This window comes from Rosa rugosa, chromosome 3 (genome assembly GCF_958449725.1).
Source record: "Rosa rugosa chromosome 3, drRosRugo1.1, whole genome shotgun sequence".
NCBI classification, from domain to species: Eukaryota; Viridiplantae; Streptophyta; class Magnoliopsida; order Rosales; family Rosaceae; genus Rosa; species Rosa rugosa.
Window position 1 is genome coordinate 12,219,935 of NC_084822.1, and position 25,780 is coordinate 12,245,714.

Here is a 25,780-nt window from a genome sequence, read left to right on the forward strand (position 1 = left end):
GCAGCCCCAATCTTTGGGAGCTTATCCACCGGCACTCCCTGGTTGATCACTTGGAAGAACCCCCAGTCCTTGCATGGATTTCCTATTCCTCTAACAATTCCTTCAATAGATGCAGATAAAAATTGGAGTCTGGGGAGTTCATTGGAGACAAGTCAATCAATGGTATGCCTTCGACTTCGATGATGGACAGTTTGGGCCTGTGTTCAGGGAGTTTAATGTAAACTTGATCAATTTCTTCCATGGTTGTGATCTTCAAGTACAATTGAAGTATTTTGCTAGCAGGTACATTGCCCCTGTTTTTTAAAATTGGATAAGCAGCAAATGAAAATCTGATTCCTATCACAAATTTCTTGAGTCATGTTGAAATTACCATATATTCCCTCTTTTGTTTCATCAGGCTATTCGATTGGGCTGCCCCTCTCCTTTTTGTAGTTTAGTTCTTGCACTCATTGAACACTTGCCTGTCCTTGTAGTGTTTATAACCTCAAAGCTTTGATCTGTTATTCAGATGAATGTGGATACACTTCATAATGCCAGAAAGTTCCGAGTTGTAAAATCACCCAGTAGCACATCTAATTAAGACTTCATAATGTCTAATTGTTGTAATGGATATGCAAAATTGTGTTGTACTTTGTAGTCCATTTTATTGCTGATTTAGTACAATAACCACAGCATCATATCATGCTCCCAATGTTTCTTACTACTATGGCATTATATACAAATTGGCATTGTTTTCTGGATTTTATGTAAACAGCATGCTATGCACCTGAAGCTGAAATAACATTATTATTACTCGGTAATACTCCCATCACACATACTTGTTCCTATATCCTGAAATCATGAATTTGGATGTTTTCAACATTGAGTTTCTTGAAATTACTCAGCTTTCTGTGAGTCGTAAACTTGCCCCAGCTGTATGGCCTGTACTTTGCAGGATTTTGTTCATTTATCAGCTCTTCCAAGGGCTTTATTATGGTGTAGTGTGCTGGCTCAAGGAAGTACGGGATAGAAAACCTTTCCTTCTCTGAATTCACCATCACCCTGTGTTCTGTACTCTCATATCTCTCATTGCTCCAAACCTGCATAAACATCATTTGTCATTAGAATCATGAAATTAGAAACAACAATACATAAACGATTTATAAGTGATTCTAATATAAGTGTGCTGAAAACAAATTCCAAATTTATATGAACATGGCCAGTTAATATGAGTTATGAAGAGTAGAACCTGAAGAGTGTCGCCAAGATTGATGATATAAGCATTTGGGGTGGGATTTACACTAACCCACTCTCCATCTGTTTTTCTCTTCACTTCCAATCCTCCAACATCATCTTGAGCTAGCACAGTTAGAGCACCACCATCCTTGTGGCGACCAACACCAAGGGCTAACTCCGGGGAAGGGCAAGGTGGATAGTGATTGAGTCTGATACGAGTGGTTTGGTCTTTGAAGTAGCCTTTGAACCTGTCTTCCGGCAAGCCCAGACTTAAGGCAATAAGTCCCATCAACTTTAGAGCTAGCTTTTCAACTTCTCGAGCATATTCTTGACATGCCTCCCTGGTCATGGCAGTCTATTAGATCATATAAATCAGGCTCAGAATATTTGTTTAGCCTATCATGATTCATGCATAGGATCCTTGACAAAAAATTACGTTTCCAAGAGCTAGTGTTTTTGCTTGATACACATTTTATCTCACAGGTGAAGAATATGATGCAAGCTTTTGTGTAATTGAACTTTGATAAGCTCCTAATCATGTTGCTTCAAGGTGAAAAGTAAACTACAGATTTTAAACATTTTTGTTTCATTTTACTTTAATATTATCATTAGCTAACTGTATATATATTCATGTACTATCCTTGGTGATCAATGAGTTACCTCATTTCTGGGGGATACTTAGGCCATTGATTAGTCCACTCAGTCTCTTCGTCGTCCTCAGGATCAGGTGAGGCTGGGACTAAAGTAGGGTCCTCCACATCAAAATCAAACACCTCCTTCCAGTCCCGAATATTCTTGGTGTTCTCAGTGTCAAAGTACCCCAACACATTGTTCAGGTCTCTCCTAATCTTCCTCTTCTCCTCCAAAGGCAGAGCAAAGAACTTTTTAGCAGAAGCCTCAATCTTTTGGAGCTTATCTGATGACACCCCATGATTGATTACTTGGAAGAACCCCCATTCCTTGCATGCATTGCCCACTTCTCTAACAATTCTTTCCATAGCTTCTGGGTCAGAGATGGAGTTTGGAGAGTTTATTGCAGAGAGGTCAATTAATGGTATGCCTTCGGCTTCGATTATGGAGAGTTTGGGCCTGTGTTCAGGGTGTTGGATGAAAGCTGGGTCAACTTCTCCCATGGCTGGTGAACTTAATGCAAGTAATGATCTCTTTTCTAAGAAGAGTTTGTGGAAGAAACAGGAATGATTTGCTTATAATGTAATAAACTTTAGTTTGGGCGGCAGATGCTGATGCCTTTTGGTGCGGCAGATAGAGACTTTACAACTAGTAATGCTGGGATGGAGTCTTCATAGCCAATTAATCAGTGACCAGGTACATAGCCTATTCTCTCTCTTTATTAGCTAATTACAAAGATTTTTGTCTGTTTCATCATTTTGAAATATATTGATAGAACCAAATCACCTGCACGTTTGTCTTCATCTTTTAATATAATCAAAACCAAATTGTATAACAGAGAAATCCATGACTTTTCTTACTTCACTGGAAATCTTGTCACACTGTGTTATTCTGTGTTTCATGTTGTGCTAGTACACCATCTGATTCGTTTATTAAATCATGTTTATATATATTAAGAGTAAACGCTTTTTCTTAAATAATATTACCCTGTGCAGGGTAACCTTCACATATTGAGAACTAAAAACTGAAATTTAGAATTCTTTTATTGCTAATCTGACCTGCTTCTTACCTGTGTTTATATATACCAATTCTTTTTAGTGGATTTGTATTTTTTTTTTCCTGAAATATCATCACTACTTTTGTTTTTTTTCAACCTTTGATAATAGCTAGCTGTAGTGCTGATTGCAATATTTCACCCATTTGACACTCCCTACCACCTAAAGTGCCTATACCCTCAAAGCGTTTTTTGCTCTGTTTTTTAAAAAGAATGAAGACATATTTCCTAACGAATATTTTTGTTTAATCAATTAGTTGCACACATAATTTAATACATAGTATCTAATAAGTTGGAATGGACAATCCTAAAAATAGTTCTGTACAATATTTGTTCAAAGCTTTCAGCAAAACAATGTCTTTGTAATTTTATTGCTAATCCCATACACGAAACGGACCATGCTTCCAAAGTTTCTTACTACCTTATACATAAAGACATTATTTGCTGGATTTGATATAGTGCATGTGATGTACAGGAAGCTTAAATAACATTATTATTGTTGTAAAATGGAAATGTTTCAGAAAATGGAGAGAGTTTTGCTTCAAAGAACTTGAGAGAGAGAGAGAGAGAGTTTTGATGCAGAGAGGGAGTGTAGTATTTTCTGTTTTCTCTATCATCCATGGATGAGAAATGGATTACATATATAGTGGAAGGCAAGGAACATATAGCCTAAAATCCTCCATAAAACAAGGACCCTTAAAGTCCTCCTTAAAACATGGATCCCCTAAAACTAGGAAAGAGGAAAGCATCTTCTAATATACAATAATTTACATGATATATCCATAATAATTTACAACACTCCCCCTTGGATATTTCATGTCAATAGTGTTGCCTAGGCTGTGCGCTTTTAAGTTGTCTCGTCAAAAACCTTGCCAAGTAATAAAAACCCTGTGGGAAAAAACAACCTTGGTCGAAGGAGAAAAAGAGCACAACGCGCATGAGTGTGAAGTAGTAATATCACAGCTTCGGAGATAAGTGGAGTCTTCTTATCAGCATCAGAAGTAAGTAGCATGTCTACGAGAGGGATGCATTTAGAGTTGCTACACCAAAACCTTGCCCGGTAAACCCAGTGGGAAAAACCCGTGGTCGAAGGGAAAAGATGAGCAAATGCATATATGTTGAATCAAAAACATCTTCAGGATGGAGCGACCATACTAAAAATGTGCCTCGTTAAAACCTTGCCAGGTAATAAAACCCAGTGGGACAAAATAACCCTGGACGAAGGACAAAAGAGTACACGATGGTCAAGTGGGTATGCTTCTGGATACTCCCCCTGATTCAACTCCTCCTGAAAATTACATGTTAGGTAATTCAGATAATTTACGTAGACCAATACCTTGTACATGCTTCTGGAATGTAGATTTTGGTAGTGACTTAGTGAAGAGGTCTGCACGATTGTCTTCAGATCGAATCTGCTTGACCTCAATCTTCTGATGCTCCTGTTGTTGCTGATTGAAGAAAAACTTTGGTGCAATATGTTTTGTGTTGTCTCCTTTGATGAAACCTGTCTTCATTTGCTCGATGCAAGCAGCATTATCCTCATGGATAGTGGTTGGTTCATCAGTGGTGGAATGCAGTCCACATGTGCTTTGAACATGCTTTGTGATGGCTCTCAACCATATACATTCACGTACTGCTTCGTGAAGAGCTATAATCTCAGCATGATTCGAAGAGGTAGCAACAAGGGTCTGTTTTGTAGACCTCCAAGAAATTGCCGTATTCCCAATGGTAAAGACATAACCAGTTTGGGAACGTGCCTTGTGTGGGTCTGATAGATAGCCTGCATCAGCATATCCAACAAGGCGAGCATCATTCTGAGGATCAAGGGGGTTTGATCCATTTCTTGATGCATAGGGATAAAATAAGCCCATATCAATCGTACCTCTAAGATAACGAAAAATATCTTTTATACCATTCCAGTGGCGGCGTGTTGGTGCAGAGCTATATCTAGCTAACAAGTTCACAGAAAATGAAATGTCTGGTCTAGTGCATTGAGTCAAGTACAATAATGCGCCTATTGCACTTAGATATGGGACTTCTGGTGCCAATATCTCTTCGTTATTATCTGCGGGACGAAACGGATCTTTCTTAGGATCTAGACTTCGGATGACCATGGGTGTGCTTGAAGGTTTCGCTTTATCCTCATTAAAGCGTCTTAACATCTTCTGGATATAGTTTGATTGATGAAGCAGAATCCCATCAGCACGGTGCTCAAGCTCCAGGCCGAGGCAGTAATTCGTTCTCCCAAGATCTTTCATTTCGAATTCAGACTTCAGGTGCTTGGCGGTTTCTTTGATCTCTTCAGGAGTACCAATCAGATTCATGTCATCGACATAAACTGCCACAATTACAAATCCAGAACTTGTTTTCTTAATAAACACGCATGGGCATAGTTCATTGTTTACATATCCCATCCCAATCAAATATTCACTTAGACGGTTGTACCACATCCGTCCAGATTGTTTCAATCCATAAAGTGAACGCCTCAAACGAATGGAGAGGGTGTTCCGTGGTCTAGAACTATTTGTATCGGGTATCTTAAGTCCTTCAGGAACTTTCATGTATATCTCTGTATCAAGATCCCCATAGAGATAAGCTGTGACCACATCCATTAGCTGCATATTCAGTTTTTCGGAAATTGCCAAACTGATGAGGTAGCGGAACGTTATAACATCCATTACAGGAGAATATGTCTCATCGTAATCAATCCCAGGGCGTTGAGAGAATCCTTGCGCCACTAGACGAGCCTTGTATCTTACAATCTCGTTTTCCTCATTACGCTTCCTTACAAATACCCATTTAAATCCTACAGGTTTAACATGGTGAGGTGTGGGAACGACAGGTCCGAACACTTTTCTCTTTGTCAAGGAATCTATTTCGACCTGGATTGCTTCTTTCCATTTTGGCCAGTCGTCTCTACGTTGACATTCATCAACAGAGCGAGGTTCGACATCATCGCTAGTTATAATTTCAGTAGCTACTGCGAATACAAATATATCATCGATGATAATCTCATTTCGATTCCAAATCTCACTTAAGCATGCATAATTTATCGAGATTTCTCTATTCTCGAGAGTGGGTTCAAACGTTGGAGCGTCCCCCAACGTTGTCTCTTCTAGGACGGACCCATAATCTGGAATTATCTCGTGAGATGGATCAGTTGAGATCGCGATGTCTAGTGGATTCGTTTGTGCTGGTTTTACCCTCTTCCGGGGATAGGAATCCTTCGAACCTAGTGGTCTACCTCGCTTCTGGGCAGGGACATGTGACTGGTTAGCCGCCATGGTCGTACCTCGTCCATCCGGGACAACGCGTCCTACAGGGACATCTATTCTTGCAGGCACATTTGCAGCAGGTATATGTGATCTCGTCACTTTAGCTAGATCAGAGAAAGCGTCTGGCATATTTTGGGCTACACTCTGTAGATCTAGAATTCTTCGCACTTCATTATCGCATTGTGCGGTTCGGGGATCAAGATGAGACATAGTGGGGACATTCCACGTCAATTCACGTCGTTCATCAGGAACGGTAACGTTCTTATCTCCCCCTAACGGCGGGAAGACTGTCTCATCAAAGTGACAATCCGCGAATCTAGCGGTAAAGAGATCGCCTGTCAAGGGCTCTAAAAAGCGTATAATGGATGGGGATTCATAACCGACATATATGCCCATCCTTCGTTGAGGACCCATTTTTATACGTTGTGGCGGCGCAATTGGCACAAAAACTACACACCCAAATACACGTAAGTGCGAAACATCAGGTTCGTACCCAGTCACCAACTGTAACGCGGAATAAGGTTGGGTGGCAATGGGCCTTAGTCGGACCAACATGGCAGCATGCAAAATTGCATAGCCCCACGCAGATACTGGAAGCTTGGTGCGCATTACCAAGGTCCGTGCGATCATTTGTAATCTTTTAATGAATGCTTCTGCGAGACCATTCTGGGTGTGAACATAGGGAACTGGATGCTCAACATTAATCCCGAGGGACATGCAATAATCATCAAAAGATTTTGATATAAACTCTCCGGCATTATCAAGTCTTATGGACTTGATTGGATAATCTGGGTGGTGAGCCCTTAATTTAATGATCTGGGCAAGGAGTTTAGCAAAAGCAGCATTTCTTGTGGACAATAGTGTAACATGTGACCACCTTGTCGATGCATCAACCAAAACCATGAAATATTTAAATGGTCCGCATGGTGGTTGGATAGGTCCACATATATCCCCTTGTATCCGTTGTAGAAAAAGGTTGGAGTCTTTTTCAGTCTTTGCATATGATGGTCTTATATTTAATTTTCCCAATGAGCAAGCTTGGCATAATGTGTTACTGTACACAAGATCCTTATTGGTAAGGGGATGCCCGTGGGATGAATTTAGGATACGGCGCATCATACTTTGACCTGGGTGTCCCAAACGGTCATGCCAAAGCAAGTAGTTGCTCGAATTGGTTAGCTTCTGGCTGGTTATGTGATTCGCCTCAATCGATCTAATGGTAGCCATGTAGAGACCACTCGAGAGGCATTTTAGCTTCTCCAATGTCCGCTTCCGGCCATACAAATTGGAGGTTATGCAAAGATATTCCACTCCTTTTTCCTCAGTGGTTTCAACGTGATAACCATTGGCTCGAATATCCTTAAAACTCAATAACGTTCTTCTGGAACGTGGAGAGTATAGGGCCTCATTAATGGTAAATTCAGTACCATTGGACAACATAAATTGGGCTTTGCCATGGCCCTCTATCAGGTTGGATTGTCCTGATATAGTTGTCACAGAGGTATGAGTAGGCAATAAGTTTAAAAAAAACTTCCTATCTTGGAGTATGGTGTGCGTAGTAGCACTATCAGCCAGACAACAAATTTCTCCACAAGACATGCCTATTCATATATTTAATTCAATGGATCACATGTATGAAAATAAATAATTTTATTGAATTAAACATCCAAACATAACAAAATTATGCAAAACTAATATTCCAAAGATCACCAAAGATAAACTGAAAAATAGAAAGCATTATTCATAACAATAACATAGATATGGCACAAGTGCCTATTATGTCCATGTCCTCGAGTTTTCAATCCTCGATGTATCCATTAGCTGCTTGGAAATCAGTAATCTCCAAGGTGGTATCCATAGGGAAATCAGTAATCTCCAAGGTGGTATCCATAGCTGCTTGGAAATCAGTAATCTCCAAGGTGGTATCCATAGGGACTGACTCTTCCACAAGGTTGGCCTCTTGAGTTCCGCGTCTGGCGTGATACTCTCCTATCTCTTCATCTGTTGCACGACAGGTGCGGGACCAATGGTCAGTGCCTCCACATCTATAACATAGATTATGCTGATTTTGAGGGCGACGGGCCGGACCAGGGTTCTCTCTAATTTGAGCCTGTCGGACTTGGGCATTTCGGTTTCCACCACGTGGGCCTTGTCCACGTCCTCCTCGACCCCTTGGGCCATTGCCTGGGTGGTCGCGGTCATATGGGCCATTTCTGGGTCCATTTCTTCGTCCATGCCTTGGACGTTCAGACCTTCTTCCCCTTCCACGGCCCCGGTTCCTCCTTCCACGATTATTTTCGTGATGGGCAATAATATTTGCTTCAGGCAAAGGAATTGCTCTAGTACCGGTGGGCCTTGCTTGATCATTCCTCAAAAGTAGGTTGTTGTTCTTTTCAGCGAGCAACAGGATGGTGATTAATTCAGAGAATCTAGCAAAGTTTCTTTCCCTGTATTGTTGCTGCAGGACCATACAGGAAGGAGGGAAGGTGGAGAAAGTTTTCTCCAGTAGGTCAGCTTCTGTGAGCTCTTCTCCACAGAATTTTAGGAGTGACCGAATCCGGCAGATTTCAGAGTTATACTCATTGACAGTCTTGAAATCCTGGAAGCGTATGTTCTGCCAATCGTGTCTTGCTTCCGGCAAGTAGATGGCTCTTTGATGGTTGAATCGCTCTTCTAGAGCGACCCAAAGAGATCGTGGGTCCTCTTCAGCTAAATATTCCACCTTGAGTGCTTCTTCCATATGTTTCCTGATGAAAATCATAGCCCTTGCCTTCATGTCTTCAGGGGTGATGTTGTCAGCAATAATCGTTGATCTCATCTTATTTGCAGTCAGATGAAGCTTGACATCTTGGGTCCACTTGAGATAGTTCCTTCCGGAAACTTCCAAAGCAACAAAGTCAAGCTTGTTGAGATTTGACATTCTCTACAAGGATTTAAAGGACAATAGTTAGTGCTATGGGTAATAACTTCCATAAGCAATCAATAAGAACTTCAGGTTCCATAACATGATACTAAAAATCGGATTAAACATGTATAGTGAATTTGTGAAGGAAACTTCAAGTTCCTTTTATGATACATGTGAACTTCTGGTTCAATATTTATGTATGAATTTTTTGGTTCAATGTTTATGTGTGAACTTCCGGTTCATTAAGTACCTACATTCCTCACATATATATTCTTAATGCAAAGAATTTAAGCGGGTAAAATATTTAAATTTAATATGAGCAGGTAACACCACAAAACATTATCATAATAAATAATGAAGGAAAGATGTATCATTATCACAAAGTCCAAACAAGTATATATAGATATTCGTCACAATATACATGAATTGATAGCTAAATTAAAAGCTATTGATTTTCCTCTTTCTTTCCCTTTTTTTTCAATCATGCCAATTATAATGCAAGAGAAATAAGTGTCTCTCATAGAGGATTAAGTTAAACTAGATGCTTCAACAAAAGTCATAAACTGTGACTGCAGTTCCTACTGAACAACAGTCAAAAAACGAACTGAAACACTAAGCAAAACTACCCAGAAAAATATGAAAATTTACAGAGATGTACTAAACATATAAGGACTCCAGCATACAAAATTTGGTGAATTTTGGAGTTGAATTACTATTTTAAATAAATACTGGAACACAGACATCAGAAGGTAAAATGAAACAGCGAAATTGGTTTTTGTTTGGAAAAACCTACTTGGTTGTAGAGCTTGTAGACTGATGTTGATTGAATGATGAACTACCTCTTCTCTGCAACCCAAGAGTTATTCACCTCTTCTCTTATCAATCTGCAATCCGAATCCTAGAGCTATTCGTGCTGATAACGTGTTGTAAAATGGAAATGTTTCAGAAAATGGAGAGAGTTTTGCTTCAAAGAACTTGAGAGAGAGAGAGAGAGAGTTTTGATGCAGAGAGGGAGTGTAGTATTTTCTGTTTTCTCTATCATCCATGGATGAGAAATGGATTACATATATAGTGGAAGGCAAGGAACATATAGCCTAAAATCCTCCATAAAACAAGGACCCTTAAAGTCCTCCTTAAAACATGGATCCCCTAAAACTAGGAAAGAGGAAAGCATCTTCTAATATACAATAATTTACATGATATATCCATAATAATTTACAACAATTATCACTCTTACAACCTAAAATCATATATTTGGATGTTGTCAACACCGAGCTTCTTGAAATTACTGAGTCTTCTGTGAGTCATAAACTTTCCCCAGCTGTAAGGCCTGTACTTGGCAGGGTTTTGTTCATCGATCAGCTCCTCCACAGGCTTCACTAGTGTGTAGTGTGCTGGATTGAAGAAGAAAGGAATGGAAAACCTTTCCTTGTCTGAGTCCACCATCACCCTGTGCTCAACACTCTCATATCTATCATTGCTCCAAACCTGGATAACCATATACATTTGTTACTCGAAACTGGCCACAATATATAACCTCAGAGATTATAGAACATATCTTAAAAAGTAACTGTTATTGGACAAGTTACTATGAACAATTTCCAATAATTTAACACAGCAAGTCGGTATGAAGTTTGATGAGAGTACTGGTACCTGCATAATATCACCAACATTGATGATGTAGGCATTTGGTGTAGGTTTAACCCGAATCCACTCTCCATCTGTCTTTCTCTTCACTTCCAATCCACCAACCTCATCTTGAGCTAGGACGGTTAAAGCACCACCATCCTTGTGGCGACCAACACCAAGAGCTAACTGAGGGGAAGGGCAAGGGGGATAGTGATTGAGTCTGATACGAGTGCTTTGGTCTTTGAAGTAGCTGTTGAACCTGTTTTCTGGCAAGCCTAGGCTCCTGGCTATAAGTCCTAATAACTTTAGAGCAAGCTTCTCTACTTCCTGAGTATATTCTTCACATGCTTCCCTAGTCATGGCATTCTATTAGATCATAGAACCAAAGTTTGAAATACGAGTTTGGGAATCATTAAGTTACCTTAATTCTGGAGGATACTCAGGCCATTGGTTAGTCCATGTTGCCTCTTCCTTGTCCTCGGGATCAGGTGAAGCTGGGACTAAAGTAGTGTCTTCCATTGAGAAATCAAACACCTCCTTCCAGTCTCGGATATTCTTGGTGCTCTCGGTGTCAAAGTACCCCAATGCGTTTCTTTCATCTCTCCTGATCTTCCTCTTATCCTCCAGAGGCTGTGCAAATAACTTCCTAGCAGCAGCCTGAATCCTTTGGAGCTTCTCCAATGGCACCCCATGGTTGATCACTTGGAAGAACCCCCACTCCTTGCATGCATTCCCTATTTCTCTGACAACACCTTCAATGGATTTGGGGTAGGAAATGAAATCTTGCAAGGTTACTGGAGAGAGGTCAATCGATGGTATGCCTTCAGCTTCGATGATGGAGAGTTTCGGCCTATGCTCAGGATCTTGGATGAAAGCTGGATCAACCTCTCCCATAGCTGCTGACCTTGATCTGTGACAAGCTAAGCCAGTATACTACTTGCTGCAAAAATAAAGGCTGGTTTGTAATGTGGGTGGTGGAACATTTGGCTTGAACCTGGACAGCTTTTTGTTAATTGTTGGGTAGAGATTATCAAGTGGGGCACGGTTTTGTTTTGGAAGGTTGTGATTCATGTGACGTTTGTGCTTGCATAAGTCGTCATTTTCTATGTCTTCTACACAGTGCCAAAGGATTTTCATGTCATACAAGTGTTTATAAACTTTATATGAAGAAAATATAATTTATTTTATATGGATTTGATGAGTCATATCGAAGTTTATCACATCTCCTTTTTTGTTGTGCACTCAGTGAAGACTCCCTGGTGCCTTTGCCCTGGAAGCAGTTGACCATACCCTCAATAGTTTTTGCAATTTTTTATTGGGTTAATTTCATTTTTCCTCTCTAACATTTACACGTTAAATCAGTTGTGACCCTGAACTAGACAAAAAGAGTCGGAAGAGTTATCATTTTTATCAGTGGCATCATTCTGTTTTTTCTCCTTTGAGAGGGGAATGAGTAGCGGCCACAACAAGTCCCATCTCACTTATTTAGAATTTTCAATTACCTTCTAAAGTCTGATTAGTCTCAATTACCATATAGATCCAGGTAACCACAAACGTCACAAATCTCATGATCTCAAAACAAGCCGTGCAAGACTTTGTAATCTTCCCAACAATGCATGATAACCTGTCCAGGTGCAAGATAAAAGGTCACGTCCAGGTTCACGATAAAGGTCACTGACATTATTATAAAAGCAACATTTCTTTTAACATATCTAGTATTTTACAAGCTTAGATTGCTACAGACCAACACCAAGATCAAGATTTACGGCCATGGGAGAAGTTGATCCAGCTTTCATCCAAGACCCTGAACACAGACCTAAACTCTCCATCATCGAACCTGAAGGCATACCATTGATAGACCTCTCTCCATTAAGCTCCCCAGACTCCATTTCTGACCCTAAAGCCATTGAAGTGCTTGTTAGAGAAATAGGGAATGCATGCAAGAACTGGGGCTTCTTCCAAGTGATCAACCATGGAGTGCCACTGGAAAAGCGCAAAAAGATTGATACTGCGGCCAGGAAGTTCTTTGCTCAGCCTTTGGAGGAGAAGAGAAAGATTAGGAGGGATGAAAAATGTGTGGTAGGTTACTATGACACTGAGCATACCAAAAATGTTAGAGACTGGAAGGAGGTGTTTGATTTCCTTGTGGAGGAGCCTACATTAGTACCCTCCTCGACTGAGCCTGATGACAAGGAGGAGACACAGTGGTTTAATCAATGGCCTGAGAACCCCCCTGAATTAAGGTAACCTGATCAATACTCAATTGTTTATGATGTGTAACTGTATCAATACCCCATGTCATAAATCATGAATCCGAATTTTATGCTTATTTTCTGCGTTCAAATTGTGGTCATCATCAGGGAGGTGCTTGAAGAATATTCTCAAGAAGTAGAAAAGCTATCTCTAAAGTTGATGGGACTAATTGCGTTGAGCCTAGGCTTGCCAGAAGACAGGTTCAAAGGCTACTTCAAGGACCAAACCAGTTTTATCAGACTCAATCACTATCCACCTTGCCCTTCCCCTCAGTTAGCACTCGGTGTTGGGCGCCACAAGGATGGTGGTGCCTTAACTGTACTGGCTCAAGATGAGGTTGGAGGATTGGAGGTGAAGCGAAAAACAGATGGAGAGTGGATTCGGGTCAGACCTACACCAAATGCCTATATCATCAATGTTGGTGACATAATTCAGGTAAGTAACTCCACACTTCAAACTTCAATCAACTTTTCTATATTCAAACTAATATGAAATTATCTTAATGTTTAGTAGCACAGCTCACTTTCCACTTCTAATAGCTAAGCCTAGTATCTCAGTAGTCAGAACAAAGGAGCATTTACAATATTAATGAAAAAATTTAGTAGAATCAATAAACAGTAATTAAAAGGTTAAAACGAACCAGAACATATGTTTAACTAATGTATTAGAAAAAAAGCAAAAAGATTGATTTATGAACTAGAATAACTTGAAGTTATGTCAAGAAATGGATTCTGCAGCTTATACACTTACACTGTCCAGTATTGAATTCAACCCATTAGTTTATGACACTACTGCAGGTATCTGATAACAAATGGATATGTTTATGCAGGTATGGAGCAACGATAAATATGAGAGTGTGGAACATAGGGTGATGGTAAACTCAGAGAAGGAGAGGTTTTCTGTTCCCTTCTTTCTTAACCCAGCACACTACACAGAAGTGAAGCCTTTGGAGGAGCTCACCAATAAACAAAACCCTGCCAAGTATAGGCCCTATAGCTGGGGCAAGTTTCTGACTCTCAGAAAGCTCAGTAATTTCAAGAAACTCAAAGCTGAAAACATCCAAATCTATCATTTCAGGGTTTCAGATCAAGCGAGTTAGGTGTTTACTGAGCGACAATAATGTCATTTCAGCTTCCTAAATAACGCTGAAACTGAGTGATAACAATGTATGGAGTATATTATCAGTGTAAGAAAATAATGTCATGTTGTATACAGAGTTATACAGACTAGAGTAGTCATAAGATTCTTCACAAACATGGTGTGATTAATGTACCATGTCAGCAATAAAATGTCTAAAAACATATTATTTGTGTCCAAATTTAAGGCCATATTCTAAAGAATCCTGTCAAGCACAAATACAAATGTTTTAGCAATGAACAGTGTACTAGCTACTGATTAATCTTATAAACATGATAATTTTTAGCATTATGAACTATCTCTTCTCTGAAAAGACAAAAAATAAAAAAAGGACAAATTTCATTTTACCTCCTTGATCTTTAAATCCTAAATCATTTGTGCCCCTGCACTTTTAGTTTCATCACCGATGCCAATGAACTTACCAATTTCAATCAATCTTGTCTAACCCTTGGCTTTTTTACCAACTATTGTGTGATGTATTTTGAAATTGTAGTCACATATGATATGATTTTGCATGCAACTTTAGTGAATCATCATCATACAAGGGAGCCCATAAAAGCCACATTTTCAATTTGTAAAAACTTGATAAAAAAAAACTAATTATTGGACATGATTGATTAAATTGGAGAGCATAGTGATACATGTGATGAAATTAAAAGTACAGGGCCACAACTGATTTAACGTGTAAAGGTTATGAAGGTAAAATGAAATTAACCCATTATTATATTACGTGATGAAAGAGATAGACACATAATATATGATTGGTATGTGATCGGTGCTGGATTGTTCACTCTATCAGTTTAGATAACATTTTCCAATGCAATTCATGCAACAATACTTAGATTTGTTGGTGGATTAGTGTTAGTCTGTTGCGCTAACCGTTCTCTATATTTCTAACGTATAGTTGATCATGAATATTTCCATGATACAAAAACAAAACTACGAGAGAAAAACCCTAGTATGCGCCTCTGCGACTTACTCCCTTTTTCAGGGCTGTTTCGCTTGTCCGACTGCGCCGCCATGCTAATCAGGCCTCTAACCTTGCCGGCGTGTGTTGTGCGTGGTCGGACGAGACTAGTTTTATGGATGCTTCTGGATGAGCGGCAAGGCTGCAAGCGTGAAGGAAACCTGAATCGGGTTGGTGACCAGATCGATTCTGATTTGGCTACGGACTGGTGATGGGATCGGAAGCGTTTGGTGGCTACTGGTGGCGGTGTGCAATCTGCTGTGACCTCTAGTTTTGGAAGAAGATGTGGCTCAAATGCAGATGAGATGGTTGCGAGGACGAATTTTACAGGATCCGTTCTGGTGGAGATCTCGTAGTCTGGTTCAGCAGGGTCGTTGGCTTTGGTGTGTTGGTGAGGTGATCAACCAGTGTGCTATGGCGATGGAGACTTCGTTGGATGTCAGTGGCGGCAGCGATTTCAATGGCTGTTAGTGGCGGCGGCGTTGGCGTTTTGGGTCGTGGTACGGGTATCTGCTCGTCACCAATACTTCAAGGCTGGTCCTAGTGGTTGCGGTTAGGCATTTGGGCTGTGTCCTTGGGCCAGGTATGTTGGTCATGTGGGTTGGACATCTGGTGTTAGTTTTCTTGTCTAGCTTTTCTAGTGGTCTTAGTGGCTTCAGCCTATTTCTAGTTTTCTCTAGTTTTTTAGCCTATCAAATGGATTTTAGGTCTTTATCGGTTTAATTCTTAGTTTCTCTAGTTGTATATCAATTGAGGTCTCTAGGCCACTGGTTTTACTATTTTGGAGGAGTTAGGTTGTGAGGGTTTTAATCCTTTGATTTTTAGGATCGAATAAGTGAGCTCATTCTATTTACAATGAGGGTTACCTGTCAATTTGCTTGGCGGCTTGTGCCATCTATGATTTGGTATAACACAGCATTTGATGTACGTGCCTTCTGGTCATGGATAAGTAATGAAATTATCTATTCTCTAAAAAAAAAAATGAATATTTCCATGGTACGGTTTGTTAAACTGAACCGATATTAGTTATAGTTTACCTGCTTGAATTGAATATTCAATTGTCCAAAAATTAACTTAGAGTTGGAAGTTGAGATACAGATTAGTTTTGAAGATGAAAATTTTTATTCTCACATTACAAAATACTAGATACCCATCTCCTACTTAATACACCTTCTATTAAGGGTGTGTCCTGTAACATTTTATGAAATTATTTTCGTAATATTGGATTGTAGAATGAAAACGGGGAATTAAACTATAAATACATGTTCGGTACAAGTATTTCAAAACTTGAAATATTAAAAACATATCTATCATCCCCTTTCAAAAAAAAAAAAAAACATATCTATAGCACTTAGTTTAGTTATTTTGTTTGTATTGATTATGAATCCTTTATTGGTTGTTATGAGAAAAGAAACAGAGTATTGTGAAGGAGATTGAACAAGAAGAATCAAATCCCTCAATTTTGTTTATAAAATATATCATATGAAGTTGCAAGCTCTTGAATCTTTAGTTCAAAAAGATAATTCAATCAAATGTCTCAACCTTAGTTGTTAATTCCTCTTGCCCATGAGATAATCCAATTATATTGAAGCATAAAATACCGAAGCTTTCACTCTAAATCATCAGTATAAATTAGATCTGACACGTGAAAGAGGGATTTTCTAAATCCTTCATTCTTCTCTACTGCATAATTCTGCAAGTTTCAATTGATTGAAAAAGACGGGGAAGAAGAAAGTTCAAACAGCAGATAAAGTAGATGAGATCATGAGAAGAGAGGATAAGTCTCAATGGAAATTGTGGGAAAGAAAGAGAGAAAGATCAAAAGAGAGGAGAAGAGTTTGTGGATCTATGTGCTTAAAAGTAAAAAAATATGTATCACTTTCTCTAATTGCAGGGCAGGTTGTTTTCAGGAAACATTGAAAACGTCAAAAAGTCATTTCCCATATTTATTCATAGTTCTTGTCTTCTTGAATTGTTTCATAAAATTCGTTTTTCTTGTTTTTCAAATTTAATGCACCAAACGCAAATTACATAAGTTTTTGAATTCGTAAAACAAAAAACAGTATCGCAAAATGATACCGAACGGGCCCTAACTTTTTTATTTTTTCATTTTATTAGAAACACATCCCCAAACTTCCTTAACTATCCTCATTCACAATACACCATACCTATTTACTAAATACACATCCTTTTTATATATATACCACCTTAACTAGAAAAGAAAAGAAAAAACAACTTCGATAAGAACAAGTTCTTCCTTAGTTGATGTTGAAGATTAGCATTTAATGTCTTACGGCATAAACCTGCGCGTCTTCTCATTTTCTGTCTTGAGTCTATCTTTGGAACCAAATGAAATCACTTGAACTCAAGTCTTTGACTGGAGTTCAACGATATGATGTATGCAAAGGTGAAGCATTGCTGAAGAAATGGAGATGCATGAATACATTACTTCCAAGATCTGTACTTACATAAGCATTTGCCAAACATAATTAGCTATAATGAGCCACGCTCATACTACCGCCAGCGGTACCAACAACTACTAACGGTGTGACCTACGGAAACACAGCCAAGCAGGCTATCACCTGAGCCCCGGCTCACCCCCAGATCACCGCTGACGCGCCGCCACACGCCGCGCCAATATCGCCTCACTGAAGCATCAGAAGCTGGGAACTGAAGCATATCAGTCCCACATCGAAAACAAGGAAGAGGTCAGCCTCTTCCCCACCTATAAAAGGTCCACTCCTCTCTCCTCATTAATCACGCATTTACTACTTACCTACTGTTATTCTGTCAACATAAATACATTGACTAACTTAGACATCGGAGAAGAGAAGACCGGTAACCGCGGTCTCCCTCTGACGCCCTTTGTATTTCATTTGACAGGTAATGGGAACAATAAGAATATCACAAGTAGCGGTTCGCCCCTCGAACAAGAGTTAACCAAGGTTTAGCTACCGCTGAATCTTAGACATTAATATTGGCGCTGTCTGTGGGAATCCTTGAGCAAAAGGCCATCCCACCACAACAATCACCATGACTAATAGTAGCGGGGGAAACGCCGAAGAGCAAGTGGACCAGTCCGTCAACCCCCAACCCACCAACCCAGCGGATAACGTTAACTCAGCGGCTAACGTTAACCGCGCCTTATTTAACACTCCAATCAATCCCAGTGTGGAGCCCCAGGCCACCCCCCAAATCCAACAAACCCAGGTCTCAGCGGAGGCTCATCCGGGCAGCAGTCGTCGCCCACTGGGCCAAGACCTTGCCGCTATTTATGAGTTGGCATTAGCAGACCTCCACAAAGCAAATAGGGAGCGCGAACAAGAGCGCAAGGAAAAGGCCGAGGCCTAGAAGCAAGTGGCCAGGCTGATGTCGAAGTTCGACGAACTGAAAAGGGCGTTGGAGGTAAACGCTAACCCAGCATAGAGCGAGCAATCACAAAGCACCAGGCATAGCCTACCCAACGCCAGACGATTAGTACCCGCACCAGTAATGCATATGCAGGTACCGCTGAACCCGTCTGAGCTGTTGGGAAAGGGTCATCCACCCCCACCAAGATTGATGTTGGAGCGAGAAGCGGAATCACAACCGCTCCGCAACTAGGGCAAGAACCGAGGGCAATCCACATGTCCCTAGGCGGGAGTTATCTCAGCCGAACCTCCAGGCAGGATCCGCTGCCGACGCAACCGCCCTAATCTTGGAGGGATGCAACAATTGGAACAAAGGCTAATCCGAGCAGAGGCAGGCCCCCCAACACCAATTTAGAATCCTCTCTTTGCGTCAAGACCAGGGCCATTCACCGCCAGGATCCTGCAGCCTGCAGGCCGTCAGGCCAGCACATGTAAAAATGCCAAAGATGCCGCAATACAGCGGCCTGACTGACCCTTTCATCCATATGGACACCTTCAAGAAGGTTACTAACAACAAGGGATTCGACGACGCCACCCTTTGCCATTTGTTCAGCGAAACGTTAGATAGTGAGGCAATGAGCTGGTTCTTTGAATGCCCGTCGAGATCCATCGAATCATTCCATGCACTATCAAACGCTTTCCTGTCGCAGTTCATCCTGTTGGCCACCAGACATCACAACACAAGCCAGTTGTTCAACGTCAGGCAGGGCGAAGAGGAAACACTGAAGGCATTTGTCACCAGATGGAGAGCAGCGGCATCTCGGTGCTGCAATCTTGATAAAACAATGGCACTGGCAGCCTTTAAGCAAGGACTCCTGAAGGGACCATTTCTCTATCATCTCAACTACAATCATCCAAATGCCGCGTATGACCACGTCATGAGCCAGGTCGTCCTCCAAGCGCAGGCAGAATTCATCACATATGGAGAAACCCCACCACACCGCCAACGCCAGCAAAGTCCACTCAACCCTTCTCTAGCCAGCAGGAGACCGCTAACAAAACCTCTGCTACGCCGCCAACTGAAGAAAAGAGAGAGTGGCAACAGGGCAACTACCAAAGCAAGCGGCAAAAGGACTAGCATTACCACAAGAGCAACCGCTCGTCCCATCGGGATAACCGTAACAAACATACAGAGTCTTCCCAGCGGTATGAAGTCCTCACGGCCTCGTATGAAGAGATATACAATCAGTGCAAGGACCAGATCCCACCACCACCTCCAAGAAAGTACCCAAGAGTGGGCAAACCAAGGAACACTGACAAGTGGTGCAAGTACCACGAAGACAATGGTCACAACACCAACAATTGCAACGCTCTTAAAACGGCAATAGAGACTTCGTATCGTGAGGGCAAGTTGGAACAGTTCAAGGTACGACAACCACCGCCGGTGGTAGCCAATATCGAGCCCATGCGCCGTATTAACACAATGAACGGCGGTGCTCCTATCACCAACATGTCCCATAGAGCAAGAAAGCATTATGCACGCGCTAACCACCCCAAGGAAATTTGCAACATCCGCTATGACAGATCCCCTAAACTACCAAAATCTGGGTGGGAACCCATTACCTTCTCTGAAGAAGAAGAGTGCGGAGCACATCTCCCCCACGACGATCCATTATTGATCGACGCCATGCTCGATAAATGGTCCGTGGGAAGGGTCCTCGTTGACAGCGGATCCGCTGTGAATGTCATCTTCAATGGTTGCTACAATCAACTCTAGCGGAACAGAAAATTACTCCAAGATCACGAACCTTTGCTCAACTTCTCCTGTGACGTCACACAACTGCTAGGTTCAGATTACATGCACCTGGCCATCGGCGTTAGCCCATGCACATGGGAGTTACATACAGAATTTATTGTCGTCGATCGCTTCAGTTCCTACAATGCCATCATCGGCCGCCCGACGCTCAATAAACTGAAGTGCATTGTTGTCGGGTCTATGCTTCTCATGAAGTTCCCCACACCAAACTGCACAGGCTGTGTGAAAGGAAGCCAATAGTTAGCTCGAAAGTGCTACTCAACAACGGTTGCACGGTCCACTCGCCGCCATGAGATCCTAACGGTGGGAAATCATGTACCGCTGACGGATACAATGGAAGATCCTCAAGACGACGAGGAGAAGTATGTGAAAAAGGAACCTATCAACCCGGAAACCTCCCTACAGGTCGTCAGTATCTCAGATGAGCACCCTGAGAGGACGGTCCGCATCGACGCTCAGCTCGCCCCCGAGATAGCGGCAGAACTCACACAGTTTCTATGAGATAACGCCGCCGTCTTTGCATGGTCCTACGCTGACATGCCAGGCATCTCCCCTGACATCATCATGTACAAGCTAAGCATCAAACCATCTTTCTATCCGGTCAAACAGAAGAGAAAGGCCTTCGACGAAGAAATATATCGTGCAATAGGGGAAGAGGTCGCCAAGCTACAAGGCATTGGGTTCATCTGCCAAGTCAATTATCCTAAATGGATTTCCAACTTGGTCATGGTAAAGAAGCCTAGCGGTAAGTGGCGAATGTGTGTGGACTTCAAGGGCCTTAACAAAGCATGCCCAAAGGACAGTTTCCTGCTGCCCCGTATTGACCAACTGGTTGACGCTACAGCAGGACATGAGCTCCTCAGCATGATGGACGCTTTTTCCGGGTATAATCAAATCAAGATGCACCCCGGCGACCAAGAATGCACCACCTTCACAACCGACAAGGGCCTATACTGCTACAATGTCATGCCTTTCAGATTGAAGAACTGGGGCAACATATTAGCGATTGATGAACGCTATGTTGGCTGAACACCTTGGCAAAATAATAGAGGTTTACGTGGACGATATGCTGGTCAAAAGCATCAAAGCCGCCGGACACGTGGAAAACCTCCGCATCATATTCGCCATTCTCTTGGCCTAGGGTATGTGCCTCAACCCTGAGAAGTGTTTTTTCGGCGTCACCGCTAGCAAGTTTCTGGGATTCATAGTTAGCAAAAGAGGCATAGAGGCTAACCCTGACAAGGTTCAAGCCATCATTAACATGAAGTCTACGGTGTGGAAAGTGCACGTTCAGAGCCTCCAAGGCAAGCTAACCGCCCTTTCTCGGTTCATCTCCAAGCTCACCGACAGATGTCTCCCATTCTTCAAGGCTATGAAGAGGACCCATAAGAAAGAAATTGTGAGGCGGCATTCCAAAGTTTGAAGGAGTACTTAGCGGCAGTCCCACTTCTCTCCATTCCTGTACAGGGTGAAATACTCTACATCTACCTAGCGGAAACACATTGTGAGAAGGAACTCTTGTCCATTCTCACAATGTGTTTCCACATGAAAACCATTGGCTCTTATATCTTTGAAGTAATAAAGTCGAAAAATATGTCCAAGACATGAGATAAAATAAATCGATACTTTATTAATAATAGCCAATGATTACATCAAAGTTTCGTGACCAAAATCTAATCCAATATAAAAATCAAATCGTAGACAAATCGTAGTCACTCTATCCGTTTGGTAACTCTAATCAAATATGATCAGGGAAGTAGAGAGATGTCGGTGGAGCGAGGCTCTCTTAAGTACCACTAATCTCAATTACTTTCCTAGACATCATACTTAATTGAGTACGCCTAGAGGAAAAGAGATAATACAATAAGTCATTTTATTGATTAAGGCATAATTGCCATTACATAATTCTTGGAAATTAAAAGACTATTCTAAATAAAAATCTACGGCATTCTATCTTCATCGCTAGATTTAAAGTCTTTTATAGCTCGATATCTTGATTACCATTGATCAGGTACTCCATAAAATACCATGAAGAGGATGCTCTCTTGATTGAGATGTATTGACACAATACATATGGTCCCTAGGACCAATGGCATTGGAAATAGTACTACCATGGCCAAAAGTGGCGCCATGGTGTCCAACCTTATACCCTCAACGTCATGACTCATATGGTCATGTTAGGGTTTTCTCAATCAATTTGTTCTTTTGTGTTTTTCACAATCATGCATAAATAATATGATGCAGAGAGCCTCTGAACAATATTTCATAACTCTTTCAAAGTTTAGAGAAGCGGATATTATTCCATCATGCTTCTAAGTTCGGAAAATTGTGAATGTTACTAAAACGTTCACGAGGCGCAACCCAAAGGTTGTTAGTGTTATCCTCATTCATGTACTCAAACTGGAGGGCCATCTTCATGTGGCGCTTCATCAGGGTAAATGCCCTGGAATTATCTATCTCAGTTTGAGGGCCTTGAGTGGTTCTTTTAGAACAAGACTCCGGGATTGTAGGCAATAAATCAAGGGCAATTAGGTGGAGCTCAACATTATGAGCCCACATGAAAATTCCGTGCCCGTAGAATCCAATGGAGTAAAATTGAGCTCGTTCAAGTCTTACATCCTGAAAAGGAAAGCAAGAACGTATTAGTTTCGGAGTCAATGCTTCCACGAAAACTAATATAAGATTTCTGAGCCTTAATGCTACCAAGAAATCGATTTCCAAGAATATTTGGATTAGACCGAAACAATGATGTTTAGATGGTCATAAATCGATGCTTATGGACGCTCTTAGTCCGAAGTCTTACGAACGCTCTTAGTTCGTTAATAGCGTGAATCCCCACGATTCCGCTTTCTCAAAGAATCGAACCCACGTTACAGAAATGTGGGATGAAGAAGAAGGGAGGTTGCAAGTCCCCGAAGAAAAGAAGGAGGAAATATAAATTTCGAAAGCGGGAACTTTAATGTAAATACTTACTTGGTTAATTGAAGCTTGAAACCTTGATTCTTGAACTTGTAGTTGATGTAGGTCGAATATAGAGAACTAGGTGGGCTTGGGGATGTATGGCAGCTGCGAAGATGGTTGCTGCGTGGACTGCTGAAGGTAGGAAAGCCGAGATGGCTTTGGAGGTGCGGCAGGTAGGTCGGCCAAGAAGGCTGCAAGTGCAACTGGCGAAGAGGTGCTTGGCGGAGACGCTGCAGGGGCAGCAGATGTGCGGCAGGGCTGCAGTGGCAACAGCAGAGATGGGCGTAGGGGCGCGCTAGCAGGTATGCGCGCGGGCTGGCAGGTATGCTGGCCAAAAAGGGCTGCAGGAGCAGGCAGGCTAGCAAGGGGCTAGGTGCAGGGATGCTTCGGTGGTAGCAAGCTGGAACGCAGGGCTGCAGGGAGGGGGCAACAGGCAGCGACGCAGGGGCGCGCAAGTGGGCAGCAGGGGCTGCGGTGCAAGGCTCGGCTAGCACGGGCTAGGGGCTTCGGTGGTGAAGAAAGATTTTCAGGTTTTTGGTTTTTGGCTTTTGTGGTTAGAACTCGTGCTGATAACGTGTTTAAGTAAAATAGATTCGAGAGAGAATTGTTGGGAGAATTGTGTCTTATTATTGAGAATAGGAGCCCTATATATAGGGATTACAAAGTACATATTCTAATGTTACAAGGAATACTAATCCGACTAGGATTAGGAAATCTAGAACCTTCTCTCCTATTACTACTCCTAGTTTGATAAGGCACACTAAGTCGATTTTCCTTCAACAAAATCTTATTTTTGGTTTCCTCTACAATATTACCCGAATTTGATGAATTAGACCTCTCAACCACAATCACACAATTGTTTTTCTTTCCCATTGGATGGATCCATTAAAGTAAAGGTGGTTCTAGTTGGACCTCCAAATTTGCTATTTGGACCTCTCATACTTAGTATACCTCTAATTTACTTTTTAGAATACTTAAAAGGCTAAGTAGACCTCTTTATTTTTACCAAAACACCCTTGAACATAAGATACAACAATATGTTACTCTACTTTTTATCTCTATCTTCAACATGAGAAGAAGAATGAATCAAAATCACATGATATTGCTCTCTTATGAGTAGGTCTCTCCTCCACCAAAATTAATCAGAGGTTCTCGATCTTGATATGTTGCTGGGATCCTTTTGAATTTGCTAAAAGAAGGAATTTCAATGGTTTTGAGTTCGAAAATCGAGTAATAACTATATCATAATACTCAATGAATTTAGTTTAAGGAAATTCCAAATCAAATTGTTTTGAATTTATTTTTGTATTAAATGATGGGCCATTTATAGAAATTATTGTTTTTACTTAATTATTTTAGGTAAATTTTAAAACAATATGTCAATATAAGGAAATTCCGGAAAAATAAAAAAATTCAATTTAATTGAATGTTATATTTAGGGAGGTAATTTAAGAAGAGTATTTTTTTTTTATTTTTTTTTTTCAATTTTCTCTCTTTGTCCTTATTTGTCTTTTCATATGACTTGACAAAGTATATTAATAATTGAAAAAAGTTGGAGGTCCAAATATCAAATTTGGAGGTCCAACTAGAATCACTCTTAAAGTAATGCAGCCTTACTTTCAAATATCTGTACAAAGCAACACATTTAATTTGTAATCCAACTTAAATAAGGTCCATTAATGATTTAAATAAAACTGAATGAAATATTACCGGTGCGTTGTGAACTCATTGGTATAATTATGTGAACATTCTACTCTGATTCCTTTGATGCATCACCATGTTGGATTTCAGCCTAAGATTTACAAAAGTTAAATTAAGTGAAGAGTTTAAATTCTTCTTAAAAATGCAAGAACATAGTTTATGACAAGTTGAAAACCCAAAACATGTAAAAAATAAGCCTTCTCTATTGAATTCCCTTTTATGTAAAATAAGTCCTAACCATTAGAATTCGCAGGGGCAAACTGATCCTTACAAACCTTTGACTGTATGACAAACGTAGAGGCAAGGATTGCTAGCAATTGTACCAACATCAACAAACTTAACATAGTTATTTTCATTCTTAACAAAATAATATGCACAATTTATATTTTCTCAACGAAACAATAACGAAGCATGTCTATGTTCTCCTATTCTTCTTATCACTACAGACCTTTTCACAAGTTTATGACAAGATGAGAACTCAAAACTTGTGAAAAATAAGTGAGACAGACGCACCAATTTCTGGTATTTTCAAAAACCTTGTACTGCTGTTGCCTCTGAAAATCACCTCGGCTAGAAAGCCGAGAGATCAAGGAACAAATGTCCTTCTTGGTGAGTAGATTGCGGGGCGTGCCAGCACACGGCCAGAAGGCCAAGTGTGCAATTGTAGTTGTAGTAGATGTAGTTCTGATTTATCAAGCAATTGTTGGCCGAGGAAGGAACTGATTCTCGGCCGATAGTTCGCTGCCTTTGGATCAAGGACTTGATGGCTGAAGGTCGGGTGAATTGGGTGTGGTTGTGAGAGTGTGAGTGAATATGAATTGTCTGGTCACAGGGCTTAAGTCAATTGGATCCAAATAATAACAACTGTAAAGGTGAACTCGTAACGA

At 40.9% G+C, this 25,780-nt stretch overlaps 3 protein-coding genes across 3 annotated transcripts; 1 reads left to right on the forward strand and 2 right to left on the reverse strand.

Moving 5' to 3' along the window:
- Positions 1-673: 673 nt before the first annotated feature.
- On the reverse strand, positions 674-2,414 carry LOC133735781 (protein DMR6-LIKE OXYGENASE 2-like). Its single transcript, XM_062163215.1, has 3 exons — positions 1,876-2,414; positions 1,229-1,556; positions 674-1,079 (listed from the first exon to the last, which is right to left on the reverse strand). The coding sequence occupies exons 1-3, from the start codon at positions 2,346-2,348 to the stop codon at positions 825-827; spliced, it is 1,056 nt and encodes a 351-aa protein (XP_062019199.1). The 5' UTR covers positions 2,349-2,414; the 3' UTR covers positions 674-824.
- An 838-nt stretch (positions 2,415-3,252) lies between these two features.
- On the reverse strand, positions 3,253-11,737 carry LOC133735779 (protein DMR6-LIKE OXYGENASE 2-like). The gene is made up of 4 exons (XM_062163214.1): positions 11,130-11,737; positions 10,733-11,060; positions 10,303-10,567; positions 3,253-3,391 (listed from the first exon to the last, which is right to left on the reverse strand). Exons 1-3 carry the CDS (start codon positions 11,600-11,602, stop codon positions 10,313-10,315), a joined length of 1,056 nt encoding a protein of 351 aa, XP_062019198.1. The 5' UTR covers positions 11,603-11,737; the 3' UTR covers positions 3,253-3,391; positions 10,303-10,312.
- Positions 11,738-12,406: 669 nt separating this feature from the next.
- Positions 12,407-14,301, forward strand: LOC133735778 (jasmonate-induced oxygenase 2-like). The gene is made up of 3 exons (XM_062163213.1): positions 12,407-12,951; positions 13,069-13,396; positions 13,791-14,301. Exons 1-3 carry the CDS (start codon positions 12,479-12,481, stop codon positions 14,058-14,060), a joined length of 1,071 nt encoding a protein of 356 aa, XP_062019197.1. The 5' UTR covers positions 12,407-12,478; the 3' UTR covers positions 14,061-14,301.
- The last annotated feature ends 11,479 nt before the right edge of the window (positions 14,302-25,780 follow it).

Coding starts and splice junctions, on each gene's coding strand:
- LOC133735781 (XM_062163215.1), bottom strand. CDS start 2,348: ATGGGAGAAGTTGACCCAGCTTTCATCCAACACCCTGAACACAGGCCC. Junction 1,557..1,875: donor AAGTATCCCCCAGAAATGAG/GTAACTCATTGA, acceptor TGCCATGACCAG/GGAGGCATGTCAAGAATATG. Junction 1,080..1,228: donor ATCTTGGCGACACTCTTCAG/GTTCTACTCTTC, acceptor ATGTTTATGCAG/GTTTGGAGCAATGAGAGATA.
- LOC133735779 (XM_062163214.1), bottom strand. CDS start 11,602: ATGGGAGAGGTTGATCCAGCTTTCATCCAAGATCCTGAGCATAGGCCG. Junction 11,061..11,129: donor GAGTATCCTCCAGAATTAAG/GTAACTTAATGA, acceptor TGCCATGACTAG/GGAAGCATGTGAAGAATATA. Junction 10,568..10,732: donor ATGTTGGTGATATTATGCAG/GTACCAGTACTC, acceptor ATGGTTATCCAG/GTTTGGAGCAATGATAGATA.
- LOC133735778 (XM_062163213.1), top strand. CDS start 12,479: ATGGGAGAAGTTGATCCAGCTTTCATCCAAGACCCTGAACACAGACCT. Junction 12,952..13,068: donor GAGAACCCCCCTGAATTAAG/GTAACCTGATCA, acceptor GGTCATCATCAG/GGAGGTGCTTGAAGAATATT. Junction 13,397..13,790: donor ATGTTGGTGACATAATTCAG/GTAAGTAACTCC, acceptor ATGTTTATGCAG/GTATGGAGCAACGATAAATA.